At 32.1% G+C, this 11,890-nt stretch overlaps 1 protein-coding gene across 1 annotated transcript; it reads right to left on the bottom strand.

Moving 5' to 3' along the window:
* Positions 1–10,681: 10,681 nt before the first annotated feature.
* On the bottom strand, positions 10,682–11,491 carry LOC149137459 (zinc finger MYM-type protein 6-like). The gene has a single exon (XM_089347240.1). The coding sequence runs from the start codon at positions 11,489–11,491 to the stop codon at positions 10,682–10,684; it is 810 nt and encodes a 269-aa protein (XP_089203366.1).
* Between the last annotated feature and the right edge of the window lie 399 nt (positions 11,492–11,890).

Raw genomic sequence — 11,890 nt, 5'->3', positions numbered from 1 at the left:
CATGTTTTCCATTTGTTTCTTTCGTTATACGCAAAACAATTTCATACATATTCCATGTATTCGTGTTTCGTATTTTATATTGTTTACGTACTGTGACGTCCAGTGCCCACATATGCATATGTATATACATATATATTTGTAAGTATATATATATATATATATATATATATATATATATATATATATATATATATATATATATATATATATATATGCATATACATTATTAATATGATATGATATATATATATATATAAAATATACATCGCGAACGCGACGAGGTTGTCAGATGTTGTTACTCATCGTTGGGCACAAGGCGTTTTTTTGTTTGCATTGTTTTAGCCTTCGAATGACACCGATGTTCTAGCTAGTCGAGCAGGCCAACATACTCCACTGATCAAAAGGGTGACTGGAGCAATGTAAAATGAAGTATTTTGCTGACGAAGATAACGCGGCGTCTAATCAGGGAATCGAACCCATTATCTAGCTCTCGTGAATGCAACAGCCTGAACACTAGACCACGCGCCTTCACTATATATATATATATATATATATATATATATATATATATATATATATATATATATATATATATATATATATATATATATATATATATATATATATATATATATATATATATATATATATATATATATATATATATATATATATATATATATATATATATGTATATATATATATATATATATATATATATATATATATATATATATATATACATGTGTGTGTATATACATATATATATATATATATGTATATATGTATATGCATATATATGTGTGTGCATATATACATATATATATATATATACATATGCATGTGTATATATGTATATATATATATATATATATATATATATATATATATATATACACATACGTACATACATATACAGGCTGCGGTGAATTGCATGTCGTCTAACTTACGCAAAAATGAAACTAACACTGACATTCTATTTTAATAGATATATTTACCAAAATTATATATATAAAAAAAATCTTGAAATAATCATGAGTTAATTTATTCGATAAAATCGCATTCGGCTTCACCCACTGCTTCCAGACTACTTCGGAATCTCCTGTAACTTTTCTGGACGGTAATATTTATGTTGGTGAATACTGCTATAATTCTTGCCTTCAGTTCAGTTCATTTTTGTTGTTACAAGGAGATTTGTTGGTCTCTCGCTCAACTGCGCCTCACATATAATAATGAAGTATATTGCAATCTGAGGAGTTGTTTGGCCAGATTTTAGGAGTGATGTGGTCACAGAAATTGTCTGATAGCCATGACTGGTTTCTCTTGCTGGTGTGGCGTGGTGCAGAGTCTTTTTGCCAGAGATAGGGTCTTCCAGTAGCCACCCCTTTGACCCAGGGCAGCACTTCCTCCTCCAGGTAGTTGTGTCTGAGGTCGTGTGGGAAGATAATTGGAGGCATAACGTCACTATCACAAGTAACCACTCCAAACGCCATGATGTCGTCTGGGTGCTTGATCTTTATCGCTCTCAGTACATGTCCTCAGATTCACTCCCGCACACACTCTGAAACGTTCGTATTGGAGCACCCAGTGTGAATGCCAAACTGTACGGCATGTCATTTGCAAATTTCTGGCAGACTGAATTGCGTCATGGTGCTCTGTTTCTCGGAGACGGTGCCCAGCTCACCCTATTACACTGTGTAGTCGACACAATTTAAATCAGACAATGCGCATGCGCGAAATTAAAAATATAAAATGGTGACAATTTACACATCGTACCCTGTATATATATACACACATCTATAACATTTACGTGTGTATATGTCCGTAAGCTTGTATGTATATGTATACTACAGGAACATGTAGCAACAAATAAGAGGCGTAAATATTTAAATGAATTCCTTCTGTTTTCTCACATCATCCTCATCATTTGTAATATTTACTTTTTTATAACGTGACATTTTCTCATTTATTTTCATATCTCCACAGTTGAGTAACTTCACCGTCAAAATGTGAGATTTAAAAGATAAATATCATAGAAACGTTGCGCAAATACTGAAATTCATCAACAATAGATAGAAACTCAATGAAATTTATTTGTTATGACATTTCGGATTTAATGACTCATGGGTTATTAAATTCACAGATAGTTTACTTTTGGTTGAACACTTAGAGAAATGAAATTATTATCATCTCAAACATCATGGTGTAATGACCTTTAAACAAAATTACTTATCGTAATTTCTCTTATTTAATCAGATTGCAATATTGCCTTCCCAAAACTAGTTATGCAGTTTTGTTGCGTTCCTATTCTGGCATAGCAGATCAGGTTTAACTATTTTGGTTAAATTTAACTCACAAACTACCGAAATAGATTTCGTGCATGAATGCTTGATATGTTGGCCGTGATGCCAGTCTCACGGACAATAACTTCAGTCACGCATGACTAATTAAGAAGACCTATATTTGGGTTTCTGTCCTGGCAGGCTGTCTCAATTGTTTTGTTCTGATTATTGTTATATATTTATATAAGTTAACCGGGAACGTGAATATGTTTTAAATATAAACAATGTAGCCATTAATTTGTAATATGCAAAAGTGATTAGAAACAAGTACGCTGGTATAATAATAACAAAAGCGAGAAAGAGAAAAACAAAGAGAGTGAGAGAGTACAAAATGTGAAAGAGGGTGAGAAAGAGATAGAGGTGAAAACAAACACAAATAGACATACATACTTACATCGATACATACATACATACATACATACATACATACAAAAAGAGAGTGAGAAAGAAAAACAAAAGAATATATAAATATGTTCATGCATACAAATATTATTGAGAGAACAAATAAAGATGAAAATTAAGATATGTTCTCCTTCAATTTTGTGATATCCTCATTTCTTCTAAAGGTCATTACGCCGTGACGGTTGAAATGATAATTTAATTTCTGTATATGTCCAGCCAAAAGAAAACAATGTGTGAATTTAATAATCCGTGCCTGATTAAATATTCTGAAATACCATATCAAGTGAAACACATTGAGTTTCTATCGCATTGTTTTAGCTGTTTAGTATTTACTGTCAGTTGCTAAGTTATTTATGTTTCAAATCTGAAATTCTGACAGCGAAGTAAGTCATCTGTAGAGATATGAAAATATACAAGAGAATGTCACATCATATAAAGCTATTAAAAATGAGGATTGTGTGAAAAAAAGACAAGGAAATCATTCAGATATTTATGTTTCTTATTCGTTATTACATTAAAATAAGAACAGTTTCAAATGTAGCAACATAAACTGTAATTAATTAAACAATTGAGGAATATTGATGTATAATTTTATGCAGACAGTGCAATATAAATTCTAATCTCTTGATTCAAAATAGTTGAATAAATGCCAAAAACGATTCCAGTTTTTAATCACATCTCCAATATTTACTAATGTGATATATCCCATGATAATTCAATTTTCAAAGGAAAACTAAATGTTAAAAAGAAATAGAAATGAAATACCACTTTGAAATATAATTGAATATTAGTTGTACTTGCAGTGAAAAATATGAGAAATTTCTCAGACTCATCTGTTTATTCGTGAAGCAATTAGTCATAATAATTATACAAGATTTTTTATTTTATATTTGTTGCAGTAAATATGCATGTGTTTGTTTCTTTGTAGACTCCCAGTAGACACGCATATTTTATTTATCGTTTATACATAGTATCGACATTCAAGACTTTGATATCGAGATTAGAACTTATTTTATGGTGTGAAGCATAATAGTGAATAGAAACATCATTATGGAAATGAACCCGTTGAGAAGGAACTAGGTTAAAATTTATTTACCATTGATAACATCTAGAACGTTTACTAACACTTTTACATTCAGATTACGCTGTCAAATGTAAAACATAAAAAAAAAATTATCCAGGTATTATCTCGTAGCATCGTGATTTCGACGATGTTTTTTCATGTTTAGAATAGCATTTCAGAATAGGTGTAAGAGTCCAGAGCCGATTTTGGTATGGATGGTTTAAGCACTAAAAAAAAAAAAAAATTATGAAGTGACAATAAAGCAGGAACAATAAAATTATGGAGGAATAATGATAATCATCAATTAGACCATTTAACATTAGATTCACATTCCTTATATTACTTAACAGTACCGAATACGATAAAAGGTGAAAAATCTTCGACGGAGGATACTACTTTGGAAAGAAAACATAAGTGAATGCAGTGTTATGTGTTACTTGTTAAATATTTCACAATATTTCGTCATGAAAACTAAAACTACTTGCCAAGCAATTAATTACTCTCAAATACAAACCAATGCTTATTTACACGCGCGTCTCATTCATTTGCTTACTTGAAAATATTTATAATTCAGGAAGTTCTGTTTTTCCAACCGAACAAATACATCACTCCACATTTATTTGAATTTAAATTGATATGTTCGTATTGAAATGAGATTAAACTCTCCATACATGTCATAAAATTAGCAAGAGCTTGTATAATGAATGTATTCCCTCTGCCGAATAATTTAGATTCATAAGATAGCAACATATTGAGAAGAGTGTGCGTAAGTATGATATCTTTTCTGTTTCTTTTACAGGCAGTCATAAGTAAAAATATTTTATCATGTGTTAAAAGTTTTCTTTAAATCGAGTTGCTCAGAATTGAAGGGCGATTAGCATCTGATAAATTTAACATAATATTCCTCTTTATGAATAAATCAGTAAAGATCCTATAAAGCTTCCTGCAGATGTTTTTCAAATAATACATGGAATAAAGGTCATTGGGAAAAACAAACGATATGTTTTCGTCTTTTGATAGCTGTTCCAAGCATACATGCATGCGATTTCAAGGGTTTGAACTTTGCTTAGAACATGTATAAGTGTAAAACAAAAAGCTAGGAAGAAAAGAGAAGCTAAGCAGATTGTTTTGTACGTTACCAAGCGTTTAGACAAATAAATGATGCGGAGTATAAGACAAAACTAAATTACTGAGTGGTTCACTTACGTCTTGTTTCTAAAAAAAAAACGTTTGGAAACACTGATTTAGATGAAACACCTGTTATTATTTTTCTTTTAATTGGTTCGTATTCGCTATACTAGCCTATACCTCGGTTGATACTCTACGTCGTACTACACTAGACACTGGAGTAGAATGTGGAACCCACTACTGAGAACGATTTTTTGATTACGGATCGCACTTTAATATACACCTCTTTATATATATATATATATATATATATATATATACATAGGAAGTTATGGGCGATAGTGGTGTCAATTAGACCCAGAGGTTTTAGGTAATGCTGCGTAAGTGCTACGGATAGACCATAGTTAAGCTCCAGGTTCGGTGATTATGCGAATAAGGGGTCCAACTTATGTAATATATCAGCGTGTGAATATAAGGATTTATTTTTCGTAATGAGATTAAAAAAATCTATATATATGTGTGTGTATATGAATATGCATGTGTATGTGCATGTAAATACACACACCCATAGACACACGCACACACATATAGTCCCTCCAGCATTTCGCCTCTCTCCTACCATGTATATAGATGAAGCGATATAATAAATATGCTGTAAACAGATGTAAGACCTTCTATTCATAAATGTTCTATAATGTACACAACCTTGGTTTTTTTTTATTTCATTACGAAAACTAAATCCTTATATATATGTATATATATATATATATATATATATATATATATATATATATATATATATATATATATATATATATATATATATATATATATATATATATATATATATATATATATATATATATATATATACAAAGTATGGAGGTTTAGTTCACAGGTGATCTAAACGATTAGGTTTCTATAACTTCAGAAAGTTGAACTGTGAACTTTGATGCCTCTTTTTTCTTTTCTCTTTCCATCTCCTAATTTTTTTACTCCTTTCCTCTATGTTGTCATCTTATTGATATATACCATTCTCATGTTCCATATTTTTTCCCCTAATTTGTCTCTGATGACGGAATATCCCGTACTCGAGGATATCCCAGAAACAGCTGTAATGATATTGTATATGACTTGAGATGTTTGCCTTGCCTTAATGATTGACGTCCTGTTTAACAATTATATATATGTATGTATATATACATATATATGTATATGTGTGTATATATATATATATATATATATATATATATGTGTGTGTGTGGGAGGGTGTTTGTGTAAAGAAAAAGAAAGAAAAGAAATTTAGAATGCACCTGGTGTTCTTTAGAAGATTTATGTAAATCTTATTTAAAACTCTACATACGTTTTCAAAGTCATTTCATGGTGTATATTTCTAGTATTCCTGCATATAGACATATACACACAGAAACGCAAAGATGCACAGACGCTCAAACACACGCACACATACATATATGTATTCATATGGACATAAACATATATAGATGTGTGAATATGTTTGTGTATGTATCCATCTATTTGTGTACATGTGAAAAAGTTTGTGTGTCATTTCTTTTATTTCCTTTTTGTAGTTACAATTTAATACGTTACACAACTACTTAAGTTGAAAAAAGATAACAGAACATATAATCGAACGAATTGTAGCAATATTTGTTCAAGAAGTTATATGTAGGCAATTTTAAAGAAGGTAACAATAAAAATAAGTTATACAGAATATATTGAGTTATTTAATTTTGTTATATTCCCTGACGATATCATCTCAGACAAATACTACTGATATTCTAATCGAGTTAACATTTTACAATCCGTCTGTGCTTTTCTGGTACATATTCATTGTTTTTGAATGGATGCCAAAATACGTCATGATATTGAAAGTAGATCAAGTACATTTCACAAGTTGAAACATTGCCAGAATGTTTTAACGACAGAGTATTTAGCCTCAGAGGAGTAATTCAATGACCCAACTTTAAATAATGCCATAAAATGGGAGAGATTAAACAAATCTGAATGAAGTTTAAGTATTAGCATGTTTCACCATTTCATTTCAATTATACAACTATATTTATCTGCATGACATTTATTAGTGAACAAATAAATACGACGCCGCCATGTAATTTAGTCGATAAATGGATATTCTGGTAACTGTATCTTAATCTAGAAGTCAAAAACAATTCCAAAAGAAAATGTTTTCTTGAAATTATCTTGGAACAATCTTTAACACAAATCTCATTTAACATACCTAACTCGTGAAATAGTATTTATTTATATCTTTTTGGGATGTTGTGTAGGTGCTACTAATATGAGGATGCGTTTAAAGTACTGACTGTTTGCGTATAGAATGCTTAAGTAAATAACCTTAGAAAGAGGAACAATTGTTTTTTTTTTTTTTTTAGTTTCGTCTGGTTTTTCTTTTTAATTTCGTCAGGCCAGAACTAGTGAGATTTTTGCTTTGAAGATGATTAATAGGATTACAGCCTTATCGTACATCTCAACCTACTTGCTAAATTACAGAATCAGTAACCCACGGTACTCAATTTTTATTTTGAAATAACGAAGCCAACTAAATCCTACCTGTTTTTATTGTCAAACTTTTATTAATGATTTGAATTTATCCAATTTTGAAATCTACCACAAAACTCTACTGTGTTATTGTAAAATAAGAATAAGCATATTTAATAAAATGAGCCCAAAATACACTATTTTATTTATTGAAACTGCTCCCGTAAGGCAGTAGAAATATCAATATTTATTAAGCATTAAACATAATGTATAATCGTGTGCACAAAATTCAAGGAGGCAAAGGCGATATTTCAATGACCAAAGTATAATAAAAATACTGAAAGCAGTCATACAATTAGTGGTCAGATACGTCTATGATAAAGGCAACCCCGAGTAGATTAACAGGACTCATTATTTTACGTTTTCACTCTCACCAATTTGTATTCAATCAAAATAATTATATCACATCCTTCTGACGACTGGAAAGTACTGATCAAGAAAGTATGATTCATTGCATCTGTCTAATAAAAACAAGTCTTGAAATGTATTTGCAAAACAAGACTCTTTACATACTGCAAACTTTCTTTCTATGTTTATTTAGTTTCAATTGTTAAAACCTTCAGCGTCTTCTCCCTACCTTTCCTGCCGAAAATTATTAATTTACGTAATGTTGTTTTCCCTCCATAAAAGAGTCATTTTAATCATTATCAGACTTCTTTCTTTTTGATTCTTGCATGAAGTTTGTTAGCAGACACTCTAACATTCGTTGAAACAAATGTCTCTTGGTAATTTCCTCCAGTCATTCTAGCTGCATAAATTTAAGATTGATAAATCCGTGTAATAGTAACGATCATTTTCACCCATAAACTTATCATTATGCTACCGTACTCTTTACATTAGACGCAATTTTTATCAACTAATGCATTTCCTGTGATCTACACACTTCTAAAGACCTATAACGCTACGGCTTCTCTAACTGGCGACATTAAATTATATTGAGATTATTACCAATAATATTGATATATCCCCCGTGAACTCATAAAAAAATATCGCTAAATGCAAATCAATTGTTCCGTTAATAAAAATCAATGAATTAATTGGAGCAATCTATATCACGCTGTAAGAAAAAAGTATCCTGCTCTTTACTATTTCTTATGCTCCATTTATCAGATGTTTTCCTACGTTTTTTTAAAGATCTTTATTACTATCTACACCGAAATACAGCACACATGACTTGTACTCGATTTTCCTATCTTCCCAATTATATTTATAAATCAAGTAACATATTACGCAACTTTAGAAATAATTCAATTAACTATAGATAGCAGGCAGAACAACTCATTAGTAAAGTCTTAATCTAGATAGGAAACTCTACGTCGAGTTTATCTGGTAAATGTGTGCTGAAAAAAGAAATTAGAAAAATGTGTTGAGAGCTTGAATGTATATGACATCGATTCGTTTAGTATATATGAACATCTTACAGGAACTGCATACAAACACACCACAGACACACACGTGAACACACGTGCACACACACACATATACACATACACACATATACACACACATACTCGCACATACACCACATATGTAATGAAGATTTAAGTATGTGCAACATAATATAGTTCAAAATAGCGTGTTCAAGTTCCAAATGAGAAGCATCTGGCGCTTGAATGTCCTATGAAGACTATAGAAGCATCATCGAAATAATGTATTGCTGTCTACACCTCATTGTAGCATTGGTATTGATGCCGTAATTATGTAGCAAACATTTTTCTTTTCAGGTATCATCTTCACTAGATAACAATTGTAATAACATTTTACATATTATTTGTATAAGCAAGAATAGCTGTGTATTAGAAAATTCGATTGGCAATAATTTCTTTTCCTACTTCTCTCCTACCGCTCAGCAAAAATAACCAATGATCTTTTAGTTTACCAATACATTATCAGAAAAAAATTATTAAATTGGTCCTAAAAGTTTATGCAAGCATACATATATGCATACATGATTATGATGGCTGTCCACTCGCGACCGAGACAGATCATCACTGATAATTGTCAATGCAAAATACTAACAATACACATGGAGTTATTGCCGCAGCTCCCAGCTACTGGACAGGGTATCGGAAAATCGCCAATGATTGCACAGCCTAATAATTTAAGTCCTATAAGGCTAACGCAGCGCCTCCTACGTCTTCTCCACCCTACAAACATGATCCACAGGCAACAAACGGGAAGATATCCATTGTCAAAGGAGGATCGTACGCTCCAGAATGTGGGAGCGCCATGATCTCAAGAGCAAGTAAAGATCCCTAAATTCATCAATGGCAATCCTAACATGTCTGATTTTATATCAGATTTACCTTCTACTAGAGACATATATATATATATATACAAATGTGTACGCACGCACAAAAACATACACACACACACGCACACATATATATATAGGCAAGTGCAATTAATTCCATATTGCATAAGAGCATCACGACAGAACGTATTTCGTAAATCAAATGGTCTTGCGTTTTCAGAATGTAGGCACACCAGAAAATCCCAAAACAGTTAGAGCAGTGTTTCCCAACCTTTTTTCCCGGCGCCCCACTTTTTCATAGCAAAAGTTTTTACGCCCCACCTTTTCCCATGTCCACTCACATTTACAAGTACATGTGGGCCTACTTACAATTGAAAAAAATCAAAAATTAAAAAATTGTATTCAAAATACAAAAAAATAGCTTGAGAATTGAAACAACAGACACTGAAAGTGCATAACACCCAATAAATCGATAAAATTATTACGATTTCTCATGTTTTTAAAAAATGTCAATTTATAAAGAATAAAGAAACACGTTTTTTCAGTTCAATTATTTGACGGTCAGCTCGACTAATTTAGTGAGAACCCTGTGCCTGATGCATACAGCACAAGTTTTTAATTTGAGGAGACAACTTTGTTAATTTCAGTCGTAAATCGCCACGTTTTGTAATCTCAAGCCGGTTTCTCTTGGCTTCGAGCAAATTATCAACTGCACTAAAACCACATTCGACCAAATAAGACGAAGGGAAAGGAATCAGTAGCTCTCTCGCTGATGTAGACATTTTAGGATATTTTCTTTCAACCTCGTCATATAGCCACATCTTTGTACCTTTCAATTTAAACAAAGTCTTCACTGATTCATCATGTTGTAATTCTGATAACTCTTCTTGGTATTGGATTGTAGCATCAGAAACGTTAATCAGAAGCGGTTGAGTTAACCAAGAAGGAAAATTCATTGCATCCCGTATTCTTGCCCATCATGGCAGGTGCACCGTCTGCCGCACATGCCAGTAAGTTTTCCTTTGGTATTTTGTTTGCATCCAAATAATGTTTGATTTTGATGTAAATATCATTTGCAGTTGTGGTGGTTTCAAACGATTCGCAGAACAGCATCTCTTCCTGAAACTCCTCGTGGTCAATATACCTCACATACGTCAATAACAGAGCCTCACTGTCCCGGATTGTGGATTCGTCCATTTGTAATGAAAACTTACGCAATTTTAATTTCTCAATGAGCTGGCTTTCAACATCTTGCCCCATTTCATCTATTCTGTTCGAGACAGTGTTATTACTGAGTGGCATAGTCCTGATATCTCCATCATCTTTTTGTAATACAATTTTTAAGAATATTGAGATAGCAGGTTTAATCAGTTGCTCTCCAATAGTGTGATTCTTTCCATGTTTTGCTATAAGCAAGATTTCGTAGCTGGCTTCAAGGGCACGAGTATGAGGCGCTTGTTTTGCATGAAATAGTGAAGTGAGTTTTGTTCGGTTTTTAAATTTTTCTTTCAATGATTTGAAGTATTCCAAATCTAAATTAGAATTATTAGGATGTCTTACCTTTAAGTGCGCTTCCAGCCTACCTGCCTTCATTGACTCATTGCTCATCGTCTGATTACATAATAAGCAAAACGGTTTACGCTCATCATGCTCATCGGGAATGAATCCAAACTTCAAAAACTCCACCGCGTATTGACGAGTCTTCTTCTTGTTTGGTTTGCTCATTTTCAATAGGGCTAACAAAAGATATTAAAATTGAAAGGTACAGTATTGAAAGTCTCGGGAGATGACACAAATCCAAGAAAGCGATGGAGACGATGAATTTTGCAGTGTGAAAAGAAAGTGATTCGTGGAAACAACCGGCAACAACGAGTCACCTGAGCTGAGTTGGCTGCTGCCTTGAAAAAATCACTGCATAGTTTATGTTGAAATAAAGAGCTGTGGTTTAACCCCAATTTATAGACTATTTTTTGCCGGCGGTTATAACAAAGCTTAGATGCGCGCACTCTTCAGTATAAACTAATTGAGGCAATTGATTGGCTTATCTGAATAGTAATGCCAGCAGTTCCTGTCGATGAAAATTTCATGCATCATTTACTGCCAGTAGTGATTCATGCTACATGT

This window comes from Octopus bimaculoides, chromosome 1 (assembly GCF_046866305.1).
Source record: "Octopus bimaculoides isolate indiv1 chromosome 1, ASM4686630v1, whole genome shotgun sequence".
Classification (NCBI taxonomy): domain Eukaryota; kingdom Metazoa; phylum Mollusca; class Cephalopoda; order Octopoda; family Octopodidae; genus Octopus; species Octopus bimaculoides.
This window is presented reverse-complemented; position numbering and strand designations above follow the sequence as displayed.